Raw genomic sequence first — 23,497 nt, 5'->3', positions numbered from 1 at the left:
TTTGTTGTTGTTGTTGTTGTTGTTGTTTTAGATGTGTTTTTCTTATTAGGGGAAGGAAGCCATGAAAATGGAGATATTTGTAAGATAAACCTAAAACTTTGTACTTTCCCCCCTGGGCATTATTTTGTAAGATCTGACATGCTAGTTCAAGGGAAAATAAGGCACATGGCCTGTGAGCCTTTCATAAGCCTACATAGCCAATTTATATTGAAATAAAATTACAGATCTACCTTGTAATTAGATTTTCATTTTAATATTTCTCAATGACTTTGGCCTGAAAAATTTAAATGATTAAACATAAAAAAAATGATTCATTATATGTCAACATGATGAGTAAAAAGCCATGTTAAAGATTTCTATAAAGAAAATTAGCCTACACATGCTGTCTTACCATTGGGTTTGTGTAAGAAACGCTCAGAATATGAAACTACCATCATCGTTAAACAGAACTTCTCTCATAGTAGATTCAAAGGCGTAAAAATTGGTAACAGATTTCTTTCGATATGGAAAATCTGATGTTCCCATGGTTTGTGGATCAGAGCAGAGGTTCTCAAACTTCAGCTGTGGAACAATTGCCTGGAAGGCTTATTAAACCACAGATTTCTGGGCCCCAGCTCCCAAGCTGTGGATTCAGTAGATCAAACAGCCCCTGAAAATTGGCATTTCTCACAAGTTCCCAGGAGATGTGCCACTGCTGGTCCACACTTTGAGAACCGCTATCAATGTAAATACTTGTACTGTGAAGATTGGCCTTTCTTTCCCCCCTTTCAGTTAATTTTTTTTTTAATGTTTATTTTTGAGAGAGAGAGAGGGAACAAGGGGGTGGGAAGGGGCAGACAGGGAGACACAGAATCGGAAGCAGGCTCCAGGCTCTGAGCTGTCAGCACAGAGCCAGCCAGATGTGGGGCTTGAACCCACAAACCGTGAGATCATGACCTGAGCCAAAGTTGGATGCTTAACTGACTGAGCCACCCAGGTACACCATGCCCCCTTTAGTTTTTTATCATGATAAACTACATATAACCTAAAACTTGCCGCCTCAACCATTTTATTCAGTAGTGATGAGTATGTTCACATTGTTGTGCAACAGATCTCTAGAACTTTTTCTTCTTGTAAAATTGAAACTTCATATCCATTAAACGACTCCATACACCCCTTCCCCCCAGCTCCTGGCAACCACCATTCTGCTTTGTATCTCTCTGTTTTTGATTACTCATATAGATATATGCAACCTCTAAATACTTCATGTGAGTGGAATCACTGATTGTCCTTTTAAATCTAGAAGCCTAGAGCTGAGCTTTTACCCCAGCCAGTTTAATGTAATCTCTCTTAAAGCTGCCACATAATTTGACAAGTTAGAGAAGTATATACATGCAACAGAAGGGTAATAAACTGATTTTCCAAAAAGTAAGCCTCCTTACTCTAGAGCAACAGTTGAAATACACTCTTGGAGATTTCACAGTCCTGTAAAAGGTGTTTTTGCAGTTTCCTTCCTTGCCCTTGCCCTCTGCTGATCTCTTGGTTTTGCCCTGGCAGAGCTCCCTCAACGAGAAGAGGAAGGTCTTGGCTGGGCAGCACGAGGATGCCCGGGAGCTCAAGGAGAACCTGGATCGGAGGGAGCGTGTAGTGTTGGACATCCTGGCCAACTACCTGTCAGAGGAGCAGCTCCAGGATTACCAGCATTTCGTGAAAATGAAGTCAACACTCCTCATTGAGCAGCGAAAGCTGGACGACAAGATCAAGCTAGGCCAGGAACAAGTCAAGTGTCTGCTGGAGAGCCTCCCGTCTGATTTCATTCCCAAGGCAGGGGCCTTGGTTCTGCCCCCAAACCTTGAGAGTGAAACGGCTCCTGTTGGGGGGTGTACTTTAAGTGGTATTTTTCCAACATTAACCTCCCCACTTTAACCTCTTCTAAAACACCCAACCAAAAGATCACCCTTTCTCTCAACACTATTTAATCTGAAAAATGTTTCAGTACAAACCACCATTTAAACTCTATGGGTTATTGGGGTTTTTCTGGATGAAAGGAAAACAAACAAACTATCCAGGAAAAAGCCTGTTTCTTCCTTCTCACCCTACATGATTGATCTGAGAGCTTGAATGCTGCTGGGAACTTACTCCTTTCTATGATCACTTTCTAGTAGAAGGAAAATTAATGAAACTGTGAGAACCGATGGGAGGGCGTTCGATTTAGTTTTTAACAGGCTGAGGCAACTTAGATGAGTGTCACCCTCAGGAATGTATTCACAGTGGCCTTCCTTGCTTGTGGGTGGTATATCTTGACAACAGGTATAAGAACTCATTAATGAAGGGTCTGCAACATAAAGCCTTAAAGAGAAACACCCACAGAAGAAAACTGTAAAACCTTGAACATTGTCGTTATTTATATTTTTTAAAATGAGAAAGATCATTATGTTTGTGTGCTAACCACTTATTTGATTCTGTTTTGTGGTGGACATAGGCAGTTATGTTTGAGCTTTGTACTTTGTGAAAACCTTAATGAAATGAAGAATTCCAAAGATAATCACATTGAGCTGGAGACTTTTTTCTTAAGCCCTTGGCTTGTCTGCCTGATTTGTACCTTTTTCGTTTGTGTGAGAATGGGTACGGGGGAATCCCAGTTTCTGCTGACAGTCATCGCTGCTTTACTTCCACAACCAACAGGAACACCACCTTCCCCGGGAAGGAGGTTTTGTGCCACATGGCTGTCACATCATTTCTTAGTGCTTCACGGCATGATTGCTGGGGCGGGGAGACAGAGCTAAATTTTACCAACAAGGACGACAGCTAATCTGTGTAAGAGGAAAGTCAGCAACCAAATCAATTCCACTGAAGTCATGCAGTGCTTCTGCAGGGGATTTGGGCTAAATGTAGCCTACATTAAGAGCTCTATTCTTAGGCTGTTTTTTTTTTTTTTTTTTTTTTTTTTTTTTTTTTTAAATTTTTTTTTTTTCAACGTTTTTTATTTATTTTGGGGACAGAGAGAGACAGAGCATGAACGGGGGAGGGGCAGAGAGAGAGGGAGACACAGAATCGGAAACAGGCTCCAGGCTCCGGGCCATCAGCCCAGAGCCTGACGCGGGGCTCGAACTCACGGACCGCGAGATCGTGACCTGGCTGAAGTCGGACGCTTAACCGACTGCGCCACCCAGGCGCCCCTCTTAGGCTGTTTTAATGATGCTTTTGAAAAAGTTTTCCTAAATTCTTAAGCCTATCAACCACCATCAAAAACTGCCTCCTTAATATCCAAAGAGTGATTTTGCACTATCCATTTGGAATTTGGACGGGGCATCTGAAGACTGTGATTTTGCTTCAAAATTATGACTTTTTGGAGGGTGCTCTAGAGCCCAAGTTATAAGTCTATTCAAATAGACCGGGAGGGGGGCGCCTGGGTGGCGCAGTCGGTTAAGCGTCCGACTTCAGCCAGGTCACGATCTCGCGGTCCGTGAGTTCGAGCCCCGCGTCAGGCTCTGGGCTGATGGCTCGGAGCCTGGAGCCTGTTTCCGATTCTGTGTCTCCCTCTCTCTCTGCCCCTCCCCCGTTCATGCTCTGTCTCTCTCTGTCCCAAAAATAAATAAAAAATGTTGAAAAAAAAATTTAAAAAAAAAAAAAAAAAAAAAACAAATAGACCGGGAGGTGGCAGGAGGCGAGGACCAGTGGCCAGGCTGTGCTAATGGCTGCCAGAGATGGCCTAGTACGTTGAGCAGGTGGTGCAACCTAGGCTTTGATTTAGTTTTTTTTGTTGTTGTTTTCACATGTGCTTGACCCATGGCTGGTGGCCAGTTCTGCTCATTTGAGCTTCAAGTACTAGAGAGAATTGGGAGAATAAAACTTGTTCAAGAGACCAAATGCCCTCTTCCATCCTAGACATTTTAATTAATTAATGAAATGTATCTCCTGGTTTTAAGAACTTCAAAACTATAGTTTTGGTCCCCAATATAGATGTCTTTTGAAGAGCTTGGACGAACAGGCCACCCAGAAGTTTCTTGTGAGCCATCAACACCAAAGCCAAAGCTTTCCTTTTTTGGAGGCTATCCGCTGACTCCATCAGTACAGTAAGAGAGCACCTCTGTTTCCCAGGAATGTTGTCAAAGCTTCTCTCTTACATCCAGAGTTCCCATTTCCCAGGGACTCCGTGGAACCTGTGACAGTGTTCAGCAGCCACACCTCCTGGTTCTTTTGAGGTAGAGAAATAGAGTGCATCTGACATTTCCTCAGAGTTAGGCCAACACAGGAGCCCCAAATCAACTCGTTGGCAATTAGCTGTGTCTTGCTGATACTGAGTGGCTCCCTGTATTAGACCAGGTGGAAGCCAGCCAGTAAATGTCTTCAGCTGCTCTTAGTCAAATTCCTCAAGGGGATTCTAGGGGCTCCCAGTTCCTAACACTCTCCAAAATTATTCCTCTGAAGGATTTGACTGGATACACTTTGCACATTCAGTCTTTTTTCAGTCACTTTTCTGATCTATACATGTCAAAATAAGTGGCCTTCAGAGTAACAGATGCTTGTCATGACATAAACACCTGAAAGCATAGGACCTGCCAGGATATCACTCCCTCCTCTGCTACACTGAACTGCTGTCTGTTGTTACATGAAATGAGGGAGGTTTTACATGCAACTCTGAAAATGAATTCTCAGGTGGGTGTGATCCCTACTGTAGCAAAACTTGACCCTTGCTTGGTGAGAAGAGACCGCTAACTTCACCATTATTAACTTTCAAATACCTTTAGGCCCAACAGTAAGCCTGTTCTCTATCCCTTTCCTATTTTCCATTCTCTTCCACTATTAAAAACAATCCTCTACAGTGGAGGCCATCCTTTTTCCTCCCAGCAATATCCTCAGCCAAGATCATGAGCAAATCAGTTATAAGCATGTTGTTGGTCAAGACTTAAGGATGTTTGTTCAGTCGGTACTGTGGACGTGGTCATTTCTGAAATGCCATGTCCCGTCAGAAGTGGTGGATGTGAGGTGGCCTCACAATAATCCAAGTGCTGATACTCGAGAAACCTGTGAAGTTCTAAGAAAGGACGAGGTCTTGTGACAACTGGGAGGTCTCCCAACTTCCTGGGCCACTTGAGAAGTTCTGAGCATGTTGCTACATGCTGGTTGACTCAGGGCTTTCTCCTGCTGTTTTGTTTCTTGTGGTGGCTGCTTAACCCCAAAGAATGCAGGGAGGTTCCATAGTGAAAGTGTCTGAGTTTTTCCAAGAGACACTGTAAAACCAAAACTTTTTCCTCCTCTCCAGGAGAACATTTTAGGTTCTGTTTTGCACAACTGATTTCCAAACTTGAAGATTAGCAAGCATGGGTCAACCCTACAGAAGCTATCTGTTGAAGTGAGGGCCTTTGAGGCATACAAGAGAGAACCCAGCCTGCGACATCCCAGTTTTCCTATTATTCCACTGTTAGTATCTGATCTAAAATCACTTCTGAGTGTAAAAGATCACAGTTGTTCCTAATATGAGCACTACCTTAAGTTTATATTTTATTCAAGCATCTTTTACCAAGATATTGGGTGTTTTGGGTTTTTTTCTGGATACTGGGAAAACATTGGCTTTTTATTCTTTTATTGTTCCAGATACCTTTAATTTTCCATGTTACTGGCTTTATTCTGTTGGGTTGAAATTATTTTTTGTTTCTTTAGAAGAGCACAAGTCTTATGCACCTTATTACTGGCAAGAAAAAGGGAGAACTTTCAGCCTTAAGTAACTTCTTCATCTCTGGCAAAGTATAAAATGATCAGACAAATGTGAAGGTGCTGTTCTACACAGAAATAGTATACTGGGGACAAGATATTCATTGTTGCCTTAACTCTGGGATGAAGAATGGGATAAAATGATAAAGACCGTTTTAAAATCAGGAAGGAACACATGAACGGTTTGGGTTTTTTTTAATTCTTATTTCTAAATAAAAACCTCACCTTTCTTCTGGAAGCTCATTCAGACACCAGCTAATGCATGGTTTCTCAAAAATACCATGCATGAGAATCATGGGAGTGCTTGTTAAAAATGCCCATCGTTGGGGTGCCTGGGTGGCTCAGCTGGTTAAGCATCCAGCTTTGGCTCTGTTCATGATCTCACAGTTTGTGGGTTTGAGCCCCAAATCAGGCTCCGGGCTGACAGTGTGGAGCCTGCTTGGGATTCTCTTTCCTTCTCTCTCTGTCCCTCCCCTACTTGTGCTTTCTGTCTCAAAAATAAATACATAAACTTAAAAAAAAAATGCCCATTGTTGAGACACCACCAAGGGGGCTAGGAATCTGCATCTCTAAGTTCCCTGGGTTATCCTGATATACTTCACTGTTTGAGGGCCACTGATACCAATCATTGTACAGTCTTTATTAATATCACAGAAAGACTAACATGAATTTATGTAATAACAACTCATTATGAGTTAATATTGTCCGATTTTTGTGCAATCCCCAGGTTATGATATGGGTGTTTTTCCCTGCTCACTTTCTCCCAGATCTGCTTTAAATTTGAACAAGCTAAGCACATCTTGAGGCTCAACTGCACTATTTTTCCTCAAAAGGAATCAACCTGTCACACAATGTCAGTAATCTGAAGTTCTGCCTTGAGATCTGCACTAACCTGAAATCATGACTGACCTTTTCAGCGGGGACCTTACTTAGATTTCTGTTGCCCCATCCCAAGTCTCAGGTACACAGGAGTTAGAATTTCTCTCAGCATGGATTGGACAGTCTAGCTTATGACACAAAAATGTCAAATTTCCAAACCCTAAAATCAGAATTAGGTAAGAAAAAAGCTGCAAATGAAGAAACCGGCTCATTTATTCCTACTTCATTCTATAAATTCCTCTCTAATATTCTATCAGTGGAAAAACAACTCTGTTTCTTGCTAAAACATCAGTAAAACCCCTTGACACAGCGGGTTGAACAGGGTAAGTTTAATATAAAGAATTACTTAATTCTGATGAGTGCCTATAGGATATAAGGAAATTTGATACCCTGAGCTAAGGGAGAGTACCTAAGGAAAGACAATCTGGGAAAGGGTCCCCTTCCCCAAGGCTTGGGTTCAGACCTCACTGGAGAACTTAGTGCACTCTCAGCAGAAGAATGTGTTGGTTTACCCAGGCCAGAGCTGGTCTGCAATCCCTGGGCAAGCAGGAAGCAACCCTCCAGAGCACAAGCTGGGTACAGTCTGTCAGCAGCCAATGGCAAGGATGTTCACAAACAGTGGGGACCTGCGGGGGGTGGGGGGGAGCAGCCTCTCAGTGGAAACCATCTGAGTCGCAGGTGATCTGCATGGTGGAGCAGGTGTTGGCAGAATCACCGAAGCAAAGCATGAATCCTTCAGGGAACAGGCTTCTCGTCCACAGGGCCGGGAGATGGCTATCGCCTGTTAAGGCTGCAAGGTCATCAAGACAATCCATGGTTGGGGCAGAACTCCATCAGATGTCCCATACACACACTACTCATTCACCAGCCAAATCAGCAGGACAGTCCTTTTCTTCCCTCCTGCTCCTCCAGTGCCCTCGGCTGAGAAAGCCTAACATCACAGTCACCGTAACGGAGATCGAAGCGATCTGTCCACTACTGCAGAACATACATTCAAGAGTAGACATGGAGCGAAGACGCAGTAAGGTGATAACTGACACAGATTTCTCCTTCTGGATTATCACCCTAGCGTCATCTTCTGGCACCATAAAGAATTATGTAGTTGTTAATTCTTTAAGAACTACTTCCATGACAACAAAGAAAAACTAGTGACTTCAGACCTCTTGAAGGAGAAGGTATCAGAAGGAAAGCAAGTTCTCAAACGAGCTTCCTACGCCCATATTCCTCAAAGTGCCTAAAGCAACAGATTTAGACTTAGGCCTATTTAGGAACATACATAACTTCCGTATCTGTTCATCTCTGCCTTGCTCGGCTTCCATGTCCCTCTAGGTCTCCTGGTGTGTCCAGGGGGGTAAGCCTCTGTCTCTGCGTGTGCTTTGCTCCACCTCACCCTCTACACGTGGCATCGTCCTGCCCGTCCACTCCCAAAGGGAGTCCAATTATATCCTTTCTTTCTTTTTCTTTCTGGTGACTTACAAAGGATCAAGTGGGAATGAGTAAAGAACTAAAGCAAAGACCTGTGAGTAAAGTTAAAAACATGCCTTTTTTTCATTTTCAAGAAAAAAAATCCAAGCTAAAAGAAAAAACAGATACCTAAAGGAATATTTTGCAATATGTCTAAATGTGTATAAGAATGAAAGAGAGTAATGTCCCTTCTCCAATTAGAACAGAATACAGGATTTGACTATATTATGTGATAACAGGAGCTGAGTTGGTAAGAAGGAACAAGCCAGCAAAGAGGGTTCAGAGCACTGGAATGAGAATTTAAAATACCAATCTTCCTTTCTGACACTTAAAAGAAAAAAAAAAGAACACAGATCCATGTGGTATCACATGGATTTATTAAAGGGCAAGAAGACAGTCTGATGTCCATCCAGGACTAGGATTCTGTGCCAATAGACAGGTAGAAAAGGAACTTCAGCTTAGGACAGAAACACATTTTCAAAGTTTACTCCAGAAGTTTCATAATGAAGTTAATAATAAACTCAGTTTAATAATGTATCACTGAACGTGTTTTGATGTTATTATGTAAAACTCCAAAGAAACTTCACCCTGATCAAGGAATAATTTTTTTTAAGTTTATTTATTTTGAGAGAGACATGGACAGTGTGAGTGTGGGAGGGTGAGAGAGAGGAGACAGGGAATCCCAAGCAGGCTCCGCACTGCCAACACAGAGCCCAATGTAGGGCTTGAACCCATGAAATCGTGAGATCATGACCTGAGCCGAAACCAAGAGTCAGCTGCTCAACTGACTGAGCCACCCGCTCAACTGACTGAGCCACCCAGGTGCCCCCAAGGATAATCATTTTAATCTGAGTTTAAAACCCTGAGCAGTCATATATTGTCGCGTTGAGAATGCAACTCCTCTTATTCCTCCATTTTTCCTTCTTTTAAAAATGGATTCCTTGGGGCGCCTGGGTGGCTTAGTCGGTTAAGCGTCCGACTTCGGCTCAGGTCATGATCTCACGGTTCGTGGGTTCGAGCCCCGCATCAGGCTCTGTGCTGACAGCTCAGAGCCTGGAGCCTGTTTCAGATTCTGTGTCTCCTTCTCTCTATGACCCTCCCCCGTTCATGCTCTGTCTCTCTCTGTCTCAAAAATAAATAAACATTAAAAAAAAAAAAAAAAAAAAAAGGATTCCTTGACCTTTTCTACAAATCTTACTGAAGACTTGTTTTTGAATACATTTTGAAAATGATATAACAGGGTTTAAGAACAAATTGTAGGGTGCCTGGGTGACTCAGTCGGTTGAACGTCTGGTTCTTGATTTTAGCTCAGGCCATGATCCCAGGGTGGCGGAATCAAGCCCCACGTTGGGCTCTGTGCTGAGCGTGGAGCCTGCTTGGGATTCTCTCACTTTCCCTCCGGCCCTCTCCCCTGCTCATGTGCTCTTTCTCTCTCAAAAAAAAAAAAAAAAAAAAAAAGTAAATAAAATAAAAAATAAAAATGTGCCTCCACAGGTAGATAAGAAAGTAGCATCTTTGAAGGGCACAGTGGGAAACGTGCATGCTCATCATCACTCTGGATACTTAAGTTTGCACACTGGCCCAGCTAATTTTGAAGATATAGGAGTTGCCTGCTAAGAAAAGTAGAACCACAGCTCTTCAGATCAAATTGATCAGAAGTCAGTGGGAGGTAGCTTACAAAAAGTCTTCTGTCCATAATGCATAAATGCAAATATGCATGACACATGAATACAAATCAGCAATAAAAACAATCCAAGTTTTTAAAGCTTGGCAAAAGAAGTAGACATTTCACAAAGGAAGATATATTGTTGGTCAAGAAGCACATGAAAAGGTGAGGAACATATTTAAATCATCAGAGAAATATAAATTCAAACCACAAAAGATTCCATTACCCACTCGCTAGAGTGACTAAAATCAAGTGTTGGTGGGTCTGTGGAGCAAATGAAGTTCTTATGCTTTGCCGGTGAGTGTGTAACACACTAGAAAACTGGTAGGTTTTTACAAAATTATACATATATTTACTCTACAGTGTAGCAACTCCCCTTTTTTTCTTTTTGAGAGAAAGGGTACAAGTGAGTGAGGGACAGAGAGAGAGAGAATCCTGGGAGAGGGGGAGAGGAAGAGGAGGAGAGGGAGAAAGGAAGAGGAGGAGAGGGAGAGAGAGAGGGGGAGAGGGGGAGAGGGGGAGAGGGGGAGAGGGGGAGAGGGGACGAGGGGACGAGGGGGAGAGGGGGAGAGGGGGAGAGGGGGAGAGGGAGAGAGGGGGAGAGGGAGAAGCAGGGCTCACACAAAGCAGGGCTCCAGCTCACTCGATGTGGGACCAGAACTCACTAATCATGAGATCATGACCTGAGCTGAAGTCAGATGTTTAATGACTGAGCCACCCAGGTGCCCCAGCAATTCCACTTTTAGATAATAACTCTGGAGAAATGAATATATCTCCATAAAAAGACTTGTAGAAGAATGTTAATAGAAGCTTGAATCAAATAGTCAAAAAACTCAAAACAGCTCAAATCTCCATCAACAGGTTAATAAATTACCATTAGCAGTACATTAATACAGTGAAATAGTATTCATCAGTAAAAAACAACTATTGGGACGTCTGGGCAGCTCAGTCAGCTGAGCATCTGACACTTGATTTCTGCTGAGGCCATGATCTCACCATTTATGGGATTGAGCCCTGCATTGGGTTCTGCGCTGACAGTGTGGAGCCCGCTTGGGATTCTCTCTCTCCTCTCTCTCTCTCTGCCCCTCCCATGCTTGAATGTGCATGCGTTCTCTCTCCCTCTCCCTCTCTTTCAAAATAAATAAACTTAAGGGGCACCTGGGTGGCTCAGTCGGTTAAGCATCCGACTTCGGCTCAGGTCATGATCTTGCAGTTCATGGGTTCAAGCCCTGCATCAGGCTCTGTGCTGACAGCTCAGAGCCTGGAGCCTGCTTCAGATTCTGTCTCCCTCACTCTCTGCCCCTCCCCCACTCGCGTTCTGTCTCTCTGTCTCTCAAAAATAAATAAACATTTAAAAAAAAATTTTAGATAAGTAAACTTAAAAAAATATAAAGTAGGGGCATCTGGGTGGCTCAGTAGGTTCAGCATCTGACTTCAGTTCAGGTCATGATCTCATGGTTTGTGGGTTTGGGCCCCTTATCAGTCTCTGTGCTGACAGCTCAGAGCCTGGAGCCTGCTTCAGATTCCGTCTCCCTCTCTCTCTCTGCCCCTTCCCGACTCGTGCCCTGTTTCTCTGTCTCTCAAAAATAAATATTAAAAAAATTTGTTTTAATAAAAATAAATAAATAAATACAAAGTAAAAAACAACTATTGATATACATGTAACAACGTCAATGAAAACCATTACGTTAATTAATCAAAAGAAGTTACAAAAAGTTCGTACTGTATGATTCCACATATCAATTTCTAGAACTGGCAAAACTAATCTATAATGATAGAAACGAGAAAGTGGTTGCCTGGGAATGGGGGGAAGCTAATTGACTGAAATGGAATGCAAGAGAGCCTTCTAGAATGATGGAAATAATCTGTTGTATCTTCCTTTCAGTGGTAGTTACATGAGTATATAAAAATTGTCAAAATTCATCAAAATGAACATTTAAGACCTATGTATTATATTGACTGTGGGTTATACCTCAACTTAAAAAAACAGTGGAGAAACAAGTGAGAAACGAAGCAAATTAGTTATGTTATTGACTAAATGGGTAACTGGGTTTTATCCTTCATGCAGTTATTAGAGATCCTGAAGACAGACACTCCCAGGTATTTTTATCATAGCTAGGTATAGTTTAAGCTGCTGTAACAAAGAGATTTTTAAAAAGAAATACAGAGTGTGGTTCAAGATGATGACATAGAGGCTTCAGGCTCACTTCCTCCCATGGACACACTGAACCACACCTACATATGGAACAATTCCCTGGGGGGGTGGGGGGGCAGAAATCTAGAAACTAGCTGAACTACTCCTATACATCAGGTGAATGAGAAATGGCGGGGGTGGGGGACCCGTATCAGAACAGGTAGGAGAGGATAAGACACAATCTCACAAAACTCCACCCCAGGCATAACAACACACAAGCAGGAGGGAACCCACAACTCCCAGCTTTTCCTTGAGGAGTGAAAAGATTTGAACACATATCTGTCACCCCAACTTTTAAGATTTCCAACTGAGAGACAGCCCCCAAAACATCCAGCTCTGAAAGACAATGGGGCTTTCATACACAAGCCCCACAAGGGTATAACAAACTAAGAAACTGTTCTTAATGGATTCACACAGACTCACTGCACCTATTTCCCCAGGACCCAGTGCAGGGGCAGCAGACCGAAAAACAGGTCTTTCTGTGAAAGAGGCCTATTTGCACATCTTAAAAGCTGTGGCCTGAAGGCCAGGTTGTAGGTTCGAGCCCCATATTGGGTGCAGAAATTACTTAAAAATAAAATCTTAAAAAAAAAAAGTCAACAGATACATGAAAAGGTGCTCAACATCACGAATCATCAGGGAAACGCAAATCAAAATGACAATAAAGTACTACCTCACACCTGTTAGAATGTCTATTTATCAAAAAGACAAGAAAATAACAAGTGTTGGTGAGGATGTGGAAGAAAGAGAACCCTTGTGCATTGTTGGTGGGAATGTAAATTAGTACAATCACTATGGAAAATAATATGGAGGTTTCTCAAAAAGTTAAAAATAGAACTACCACATGATTCAGCAATTCTACTTCTGGGTATTTATGTGAAGTAAACAAAATCACTATCTCAAAAAGATATCAGCATTCCCATGTTCATGCAACATTACTTACAATAGCCAAGAGATGGAAACCACCCAAGTGTCCATCAATAGATGAGTGGGTGAATGAGGTGGGTGAAATGCGTGAATGTTTTCAGAAAATACAAACTTTCAGTTATAAGATAAATAGGTCCTAGGGATACAATGCAGAGGGTTGACTATAGTTAACAGGGCAACATTATGACTAGATTGCATTATGTATTCCAAAGTTGCTAGGAAAATAGATCTTAAGAGTTCTCATCACGAGACAAAAAATTACAACTCAACATGAAAAGAAAAAAAAAAAGCACACACACACACACACACACACACACACAATTAATCCAGTTAAAAGAGGGCAGAAAACATGAATAGACATTTCTCCAAAGAAGACATACAGATGGCCAACAGACACATGAATAGACGCTAAACATCACTCATCATCAGGGAAATGCAAATCAAAACCACAATGAGATATCACCTCACACCTGTCAGAATGGCTAAAATCAAAAGCTCAAGAAACAACAAATGTTGGTAAGGATTTGGAGAAAAAGGAACACTCCTGCACTGTTGGTGGGAATGCAAACTGCTGCAGCCACTGTGGAAGATAGTATGGAGGTTCCTCAAAAAATTAAAAACAGAACCACCCTACAATCCAGTAACTGCACTACTGGGTATTTACCCAAAGAATACAATAACACTAATTCAAAAGGATATATATAGCACTATGTTTATTGCAGCGTTATTTACAAGAGCCAAATTATGGAAGCAGCCCAGGTGTCCATCAATAGATGTACAGATAAAAAAGATGTAGTGTATATATACAATGGACTATTATTTGGCCGTAAAAAGAATGAAATCTTGTCATTTGCAACAATATGGATGGATCTAGACAATATAATGCTAAATGAAACAAGACAGAGAAAGACAAATACCATATGATTTCACTCATATGTGAAATTTAAAAAACAAATGAACAAAGGGTAAAAAAAAAAGAGACAAACCAAAAAAAAAGACTCTTAACTCTAGAGAACAAACATATGGCTACCAGAGGTGGGAAGGGGGATGGGTGAAATAGGTGAAAGGGATTAAGAGCACACTTATCATGAACACTACTAATGTATGGAATTGGTGAATCACTACATTGTACACCCAAAATGAATATCACACTGTATGTTAACTACACTGGAATTAAAATAAAATAAAAATTAGGGACACCTGGGTGGCACAGTCTGTTAGGTGTCTCACTCTTGATTTCAGTTCAGGTCATGATCTCATGTTTCGTGGGTTCAAGCTCCACATTGGGGTCCTTGCTGACAGTGGGGAGCCTGCTTGGGATTCTCTCTCTCCCTCTCTCTCTGCCCTTCCCCTATTCTCTCTCAAATAAACTCAAAAAAAAAAAGAAAAGAAAAATTAAAAGAAAAAACCAGTGTTTTTAAAATAATATTTTCAACTGTATTTGAGTCAGCAAAATAATTAGAAATCTATATATAAAAGAGATAGAAAACTGCATAATTCTAAATTGTTAATGCCAGAAGTCTCCAGTAGAGAGAAAGAACTGTAATACTTACTGTGGTCTATACAGCTTTAAAATGTACTCAAAATATTCCTACTTTTAGGGGTGTCTGGGTGGCTCAGTCGGTTAAGCGTCCTATTTCGGCTCAGGTCATGATCTCGTGGTTCGTGAGTTTGAGCCCTGTGTTGGGCTCTGTGCTGACAGCTCAGAGGCTGGAGCCTGCTTCAGATTCTGTGTCTCCCTCTCTCTCTGCCCCTCCCTGACTCGTACTCTGTCTCTATCTCAAAAATAAATAAAATGTTTTTAAAAATATTCCCACTTTTAATTTTTTCATCTATTATTCTATTTGGATGCCTACATAGGGAAAGTGTGTAGAGCACAAATACCATGTAACTTAAGAATTATCTGTATTTTTGGGGCGCCTGGGTGGCGCAGTCGGTTAAGCGTCCGACTTCAGCCAGGTCACGATCTCGCGGTCCGTGAGTTCGAGCCCCGCGTCGGGCTCTGGGCTGATGGCTCGGAGCCTGGAGCCTGTTTCCGATTCTGTGTCTCCCTCTCTCTGCCCCTCCCCCGTTCATGCTCTGTCTCTCTCTGTCCCAAAAATAAATAAAAACCGTTGAAAAAAAAAAAAAAAAAAAAAAAAAAAAAGAATTATCTGTATTTTTATGTGATATAATAGCATTTTCAAACATTAGGTTCTACTCCTTCTTATTACTGAATGAATTAAGAACACAGTATGTGCTTGTGGCAGACATTCAGGGACTATCTTAGTCACTGCCTCCTTACAGTTTGCTGCCAGTTTGAGTGTCAATTTCCCATCACAGGACAGGGAATAAACACAGATCAGTTTCTGTCATTAATGATAATCCTTTTCTCATTGCTAGCAATTGGTTTAGACTGATCATAGGACCCAATTCTAGACAGATAAACAAAAGATGTATCTGACAAATTATTTCTGGAAAAGATTTCCTCAAAGATTTAAGAAACCATGCAGGGTGAAATGGAATCTTAATCTTTTTTTGGATACCTCCTTGTCTGGATGTAATGTCTCGTTATGTCTTTCAAAAATGAATTACAACTTAAGTTCAGGTAAGAAGGCTACTCCTGCCACTAGGGCTTCAGCAGGTGGTAGATACATGCTTCCAGAAGCAAAGCGTCATTGATGGCATCCAAACCTATGCCTGGCTTCTGATAACCATCATGACACCAGGAAGAAAGCTTAGAGCAGTTCCACACACCAGCCCACCAGAGACTATCAGCATCCTGCTTCCTTGGCTCCACCAGCTCCTGAAATGCTCTCAGTGCTGTCAAACTCTGCTGACACTGGTCTCATTCGCACCGTACTCCAAGACCTCCTTGAGCCAGGAAATTGCCTCTCCTGTCTCTGGATGGTCCATTCCATCCTCAGCACTGTGACAATCTGGAAGAATTGCTAGATGAAATTCTGCTATCCTTTAGCTTTTCCTACAGAGTTCCTATCAGACTGAGATCAGCCAGACCCTGACCTCATCACAGCCCCCCAGGGCAATGGGGATCTTGGCAGATTCACTGCAAAGAGGTACAAATCTATTGTCTAGCACAAGACAGCTTTCTACTCCCTCTATCTTCCTGTACTACTGCCATGTATGTGGCGTGCATGGACGAAGAGAAAGAACATGCCAATGCCAATAAGATCCTGAGGTGGGGGAGTTCTTTCAGATTCAGGATGATTATCTTGATCTCTTTGGGGACCCAGTGTGACAGGCAAGATTGGCACTGACATCCAGGACAACAAATGCAGCTGGCTGATAGTTTAGTGTCCGCAGCGGGCCTCTCCAGAACAGCACCGGGTCCTTCAGGAGAATTATGGCCGAGGATGTACCCCGGGTGAAGGCACTATATGAGGAGCTGAACCTGCCAGTTGTGTTCACACAGTGTGAAGACAGCTAAAGCCACCCTATGAGCCTCATCGAGCAGTAGGCCATGCCCCCACCTCTAGCCATCTTCCTGGGGCTAGCACACAAGATCTATAAGAGGAAAAAGTGACCTAGAGATTGTGAGGGTGGGAGAGGGAGGCCCTCAGTAAACTATCTAAACTTAAAAAAAAAAAAAAAAAAAAAAAGAACCTGGTACCTGAATGTTGTTACTTAGCCACTGAACCAACCAGTCTTGTAGCCATTCTGCCTCTGGACTATTGTTTTTTTTTTTTGTAAAGGACACCTCTGGACTATTTCTTTTGTGAAGGACTAAATTTATCTTTAAGACAGTTGATTTAGGGTGCTCTGTTAGTAATAATGGAAGGTACAAATTTCAATTTTTGTAGGAGTTATGTAATTCAGGTGTAGACTTTAAGTAGATCATTTATTTTGATGTATTGATATAGAGATCTGTTTTCTGTACATTTTGACATACATAGTTTGAACATTATAAATCAGCAAGAAACACATGGGTACACTTTCTTAAATTTCTGTATCACTGACTTAAGAAATTAACTTTTGAACCTGATATAATGCCAGTATACCTCCCTTTTTATAATGCTTAACATAAATTCTGTTGAGTTAATTTAATTTACATTATTACTCGTGAATCATTGCTAGAATGCTAGTTGACAATATTTGGTATGATGTAAGGGTATACTTTTATTTGCATTCAAATGATTGTCTGGTAGGTTCTATTATTGAATAATTTTCCCCCTTTCTACTGAGCTGAAATGTCAATTTTTTTCATGTATTAAAAACACCCAGGGGCGCCTGGGTGGCTCAGTCGGTTGAGCGTCCGACTTTGGCTCAGGTCATGATCTCACGGTCCGTGAGTTCGAGCCCCACGTCGGGCTCCGTGCTGACAGCTCGGAGCCCGGAGCCTGTTTCAGATTCTGTGTCTCCCTCTCTCTCTGACCCTTCCCTGCTCATGCTCTGTCTCTTTCTGTCTCAAAAATAAATAAACCTTAAAAACAAACAAACAAAAACAAAAAAAACAAAAAAAAAACCACCCATGGTTCCCGTTAAAAATAAATGAACAAAAATAAAGATATAATAACCATAAATACCTTGGAATAAACCTAACCAAAGAGGTAAAAAATCTATACACTGAAAACTATAGAAACTTTATAAAAGAAATTGAAGAAGACACACACACACACAAATGGAAAATTATTCCATGCTCATGGAATGGAATAATGTTGTTAAAATGTTGATACTACCCAAAGCAATCTACATATTCAATGCAATCTCTATCAAAATGACACCTGCATTCTTCACAAAGCTAGAACAATCTTAACTAATCTTAAACTAATCTTAAACCTTAAATCTTAGTTAATCTTTTAACTAATCTTAAAATTAGAACGGAACCAGAAAAGACCCCAAAATAGCCAAAGCAACCTTGAAAAAGAAAACCAAAGCTGAAGGCATCACAATTCCAAATTTCAAGATGTATTACAACGCTGTAAACATCAAGACAGTATGGTACTGGCACAAAAACAGACACATAGATCAATGGAACAGAATAGAGAACCCAGAAATGGACCCACAAACATATGGACAACCAATCTTTGACAAAGCAGGAAAGAATATCCAATGGAATAAAGACAATCTCTTCAGCAAGTGGTGCTGGGAAAACTGGGCAGTGCAGTCCAGATGTGCAGAAGTGCAGTGCAGTGCAGACGTGCAGAAGAATGAACCTGGACCACTTTCTTACACCATACACAAAAATAAACTCAAAATGGATGAAAGACCTCAATGTAAGACAGGAAGCCATCAAAATCCTCGAGGAAAAAGCCAGCAAAAACCTCTTTGACCTTGGCTGCAGCAACTTCTTACTCAACATGTCTCCAGAGGCCAGGGAAACAAAAGCAAAAAGGAACTATTGGGACCTCATCAAGATAAAAAGCTTCTGAAAGCAAAGGAAACAATTAGCAAAACTAAAAGGCAACCGATGGAATAGAAGATATTTGCAAATGATATATCAGATAAAGGGTTAGTAACCAAAATCTATAGAGAACTTATCAAACTCAACACTCAAAAAACAAATAATCCAGTGAAGAAATGGGCAAAAGACATGAATAGACACTTTTCTAAAGAAGACATCCAGATTGCTAACAGACACATGAAAAAATGCTCAACATCACTCATCATCAGGGAAATACAAATTAAAACTACAATGAGATACCACTTCACACTAGTCAGACTGGCTAAAATTAACAACTCAGGCAATGACATATGTTGGCAAGGTTGTGGAGAAAGAGGAACCCTTTTGCACTGCCAGTGGGAATGCAAGCTGGTGCAGCCACTCTGGAAAACAGTATGGAGATTCCTCAAAAAACTAAAAATAGAACTATTCTATGACCCAGCAATTGCACTACTAGGTATTTATCCAAGGGATACAGGTGTGCAGTTTCGAAGGGACATATGTACCCCAATGTTTATAGCAGCACTATCAACAATAGCCAAAGTATGGAAAGAGCCCAAATCTCCACCAATGGATGAATGGATGAAGAAGATGTCATATATATAAATACAATGGAGTATTACTCGGCAATCAAAAAGAATGAAATCTTGCCATTTGCAACAATGTAGATAGAACTAGATTGTATTATGCAAAGTCAGATTAGTCAGAGAATGACATATCATATGACTTCACTCATATGTGTAATTTAAAATACAAAACAGATGAACATAGGGGAAGGGAGGCAAAAATAATATAAAAACAGGGAGGGGGACAAAACATAAGAGACTTAAATACAGAAAATAAGCTGAGGGTTGCTGGAGGGGGTGTGGGTGGGGGGAAGGGCTAAATGGGCAAGGGGCATTAAGGAAGACACTTGTTGGGATGAGCACTGGGTGTTATATGTAGGGGATGAATCACAGGATTCTGCTCCTGAAATCATTATTGCACTATATGCTAACTTGGATATAAATTTTAAAGGTTAATAAATTTAAAAAATAAATAAATAAAGACATAATAATTGAACTGAAATTTGAGTTGTCCCAAAGATAGAGCTTGAGATTTAATTCCAACTTCATGGTCTATCAAAACAAAAATATCAAAACTCTTTGGAGAAATATATAACAGAATACAGAGTTTCCAGGATATACTATTCACATCATCCAGGTTAGAATCCAAAATTACTTGACATAGGAAAAAGAAGCAATTTGTGACCCAATCTCAAGAGAAAAGATAATCAGCAAAGAGCAACCCTGAGATGACCCACAGGCTAGAATTAGCACAAAAAGATTTTAAACCACAAAAGATTTTAAACCATTTTAAACTACTATAAATATGCTCAGTGAGACAAAGGAAAATGTTTGTTAATGAAGGTGCATAGTGAATCAAAGAGATAGGAAATCTCAAGATAAATAAAAACTATACAAAGGAAACCAAGTAAAATTATCAGGTAAACATATAATACCTGAGATGAAAAATACACTGGATGGATTTAAAAGCAAAACAGAAGTGATAAAGGAAAGCATCAGTGAACTTCAGAATAGATCTATAGGCATTATCCAATTTGAAGAACAGAAAAAAATAAGGATTTTAAAAAACTACAAAGAATCAAGACCTGTAATCGTAATCCCTAAGCTATCAAGTTAAAAATGCAAAAACTTGGGGCACCTGGTGGCTCAGTCGGTTAAACACCTGACTCTTGGTTTCAGCTCAGGTCATGATCTCACAGGTTCATGGGGGCAGGTCATGATCTTATGGTTGGTAGGATCAAGCCTCACGTCTGGCTCTGGGCTGGCAGCACTGAGCCTGCTTGGAATTCTCCCTCTGTGCCCTTCCCCGACTCATGCTCACACTCTCGCTCACTCTATCAAAATAAATAAATAAACTTTAAAAAAATTAAAAAATAAAAAATTTAAAAAATGCAAAAAACTCTAACATAGCCAATTTGTAAATTAAAATGGAATTTTAAAAAATGCTAAATCCAAAATAAGGCAGGAAAGGAAGAATAGAGAAACAGAAAACAGAAACAAAGAGAAAACAGTGTTGTCGCCCTATAACTAAACCTTATGAATAATTACATTATATTTTAATGGCCTAAACACTCCAATTTAAAAGTGGAAACTGTCTAAATAAATTATAAAAATCAAGATCCAAGTGTATATTTTCTACAAGACACATTTATATATATAAAGAAACCGATAGATTGAAAGTAAATAGATGAGAAAAGATAAACGAAGCGAACACTAGTCATAAAACTGAAGTGGTTAAATTAATATCAGATTAAATAGACTTCAAGATGAAAAGTATTACCAGAGATAAAGAGGGACGTTTAATAATGACAGAAGTGTCAATTCTTCAGAAAGATATAGCAGTCATAAATATTTATGTACTTATTAAAAGAACTTCAAAAGTAACAAAGCAAAAATGGACAAAACTGAGGACAGAACACAAATCCATGATTTGTAACATCTCTCCCTCATCATCTGACAGAAAAACCAGACAAAAAAAAAATCTCAGTAAGAACACAAATAATTTGACCACTATCCCAAACCACCTTGACCTAAATGATATTTATAGAACATTACAGCCAACAATAGAAGAATACAATCATTGTCATTACATATAATATGTACCAAGATAGGCTATATGCATGGCCATAAAATAAGTCTCAAAAAAAAGGATTGAAGCATATTGATTATAAGCATACTGACTGAACATACAGATTATGTTCTTTGTGGAATTAAATTAGAAATACCAGCAAGAAACTTAGAAAAACCCCAAATATTTGGAAATTAAACCACTATTATATAACATACCTGGATCAAAATACAAATCATAAATAAAATCAGAAAATATTTTAAACTGATAAGAAACATACCAACAATTGTGTGATATACTTACAAAAATGAATAGAAGGAAATTGATAGCTTTAGACACTTATATTAGGAAAGAACACTCTAAAATCAATACTTAAGTTTCAACTTCAAAAAGCTAAAGAAAGAGCAATGTATGCCAAAAGTAAGGAGAAATAAGGAAATAATAAAGGCAAAAGTGGAAATTAACAAAATAAAAAAGATAAGAAATTAACAAAGGCAAAAGGCAACAAAATTGATAAATCCCTAAGGTATCTAATCCAGAAAGAAAAGCAAGAACACAAATATCCTATATCAGGAAGGATCTACAAATTGTATCAATATTAAAAGGGTAATAAGAGTCTCCATGAAATACAGCCAGACCAACACTAAACCATCCTACACACCTAGAAAACTGATCTGAGGATTAACACAACAATCTGCACAAGCTGAACCACAGAATTCAGCAGGAATTCACCCCAAAAGAAAGAGCAGGAAGAAACGACAGCCAGGGACTTAACCAACACAGACACAAGCAAGATGTCTGAACCAGAATTAGAATCACGATAATAAGAATACTAGCTGGAGTCCAAAATAGATTAGAATCCCTTTTCGGGATCTAAAAGAAGTAAAAGCTAATCAGGATGAAATAAAAAATTCTATAACTGAGGTGCAATCTCGAATGGCTGCTGCAGCAGCAAGGATGGATGAGGCAGAACAGACAATCAGCGATAGAGAGGACAAATTTATGGAGAATAATGAAGCAGAAAAAAAGAGGGAGATTAAGGCAAAAGAGCACAATTTAAGAATTAGAGAAATCAGTGACTCATTAAAAAGGTACAACATCAGAATCATAGGGGTCCCAGAAGAGGAAGAGAGAGAAATAGGGGTAGAAGGGTTATGTGAGCAAATCATAGTGGAAAACTTTCCTAACCTGGGGAAAGACAGAGACATCAAAATCCAGGAAGCAGAGGACTCCCATTAGATTCAACAAAAACTGACCACAAACAAGGCATATCATAGTCAAATTCACAAAATACTCAGGCAAGGAGAGAATCATGAAAGCAGCAAGGGAAAGAAGTCCTTAACCTACAAGGGAAGACAGATCAGGTTTGCAGCAGACCTATCCACAGAAACTTGGTAGGCCAGAAAGAGTGGCAGGATATATTCAATATGCTGAATCAGAAAAATATGCAGCCAAGAATTCTTTATCCAGCAAGAGTGTCATTCAAAATAGAAGGAGAGAGAAAAAGTTTCCCAGACAAGCAAAAATTAAAGGAGTTTGTGACCACTAAACCAGCCCTGCAAGAAACTTTAAGGGGGACTCTCTGAGGGGACAAAAGATAGATAGATACATACATACATACATACATACATACATACATACATACATACCAAAAGCAACAAAGATTAGAAAGGACCAGAGAATACCACCAGAAACTCCAACTCTACAAGCAACTTAATGGCAATAAATTCATATCTTTCAGTACTCACTCTAAATGTCAATGGACTAAATGCTCCAATCAAAAGACATAGGGCAACAGAATGGGTAAGAAAACAAAATCCATCTATATGCTGTTTATAAGAGACCCACTTTAGACCTAAAGACATGTTCAGATTGAAAATAAGGGGATGGAGAACCATCTATCGTGCTAATTGTCAGCAAAAGAAAGCCGGAGTAGCCATACTTATATCAGACAATCTAGACTTTAAAATAAAGACTGTATCAAGAGATGCAGAAGGGCATTATATCATAATTAAGGGGTCTATCCACCAAGAAGACCTAACAATTGTAAACATTTATGCGCCAAATGTGGATGCACCCAAATATATATATATCAATTAATCACAAACATAAAGAAACTCATCAATAGTAATACCCTAAGAGTAGGAGACTTCAACACCCCACTCACAGCAATGGACAGATCATCTAATCAAAAAGTCAACAAGGAAACAATGGCTTTGAATGACACACTGGACCAGATGGACTTAACAGATATATCCAGAACATTTCATCCTAAAGCAGCAGAATATACATTCTTCTCCAGTGTACATAGAACGTTCTCCAGAATAGACCACATACTGGGACACAAATCAGCCCTGAGCAAGTACAAAAAGATCGAGATCATACCGTGCATATTTTCAGACCACAACACTGAAACTCGACATCAACCACAAGAAAAAATTTGGAAAGGTAACAAATACTTGGAGACTAAAGAACATACTACTAAAGAATGAAAGGGCTAACCAAGAAGTTAAAGAGGAAATTAAAAAGTATACAGAAGCCAATGAAAATGATAACACCACAACCCAAAACCTCTGGGATGCAGCAAAGGTGGTCATTAAGAGGAAAGTATATAGCAATCCAGGCCTTCTTAAAGAAGGAAGAAAGATCTCAGATACAC

The 23,497-nt window shown here is 40.1% G+C and overlaps 1 protein-coding gene and 1 pseudogene across 8 annotated transcripts in view; both read left to right on the top strand.

Annotated features, from left to right (window-relative positions):
* The window catches only part of SHROOM3 (shroom family member 3), a 323,421-nt gene extending 320,897 nt beyond the window's left edge, over nt 1–2,524 (top strand). For all 8 annotated transcript variants that reach the window (XM_058722187.1, XM_058722185.1, XM_058722188.1 and 5 more), the window contains one exon: nt 1,537–2,524. In XM_058722187.1, the coding sequence (XP_058578170.1) occupies nt 1,537–1,905 (369 nt within the window). In that variant the 3' untranslated portion in view covers nt 1,906–2,524. The remainder of the gene's footprint in view (nt 1–1,536) is intronic.
* Nucleotides 2,525–7,578: 5,054 nt separating this feature from the next.
* Nucleotides 7,579–16,347, top strand: LOC131508051 (farnesyl pyrophosphate synthase-like; annotated as a pseudogene).
* The last annotated feature ends 7,150 nt before the right edge of the window (nt 16,348–23,497 follow it).

Source organism: Neofelis nebulosa, chromosome 3 (assembly GCF_028018385.1).
Source record: "Neofelis nebulosa isolate mNeoNeb1 chromosome 3, mNeoNeb1.pri, whole genome shotgun sequence".
NCBI classification, from domain to species: domain Eukaryota; kingdom Metazoa; phylum Chordata; class Mammalia; order Carnivora; family Felidae; genus Neofelis; species Neofelis nebulosa.
Note: the sequence above shows the minus strand (reverse complement) of the source record. Positions and strands in the feature narration are given on the sequence as shown.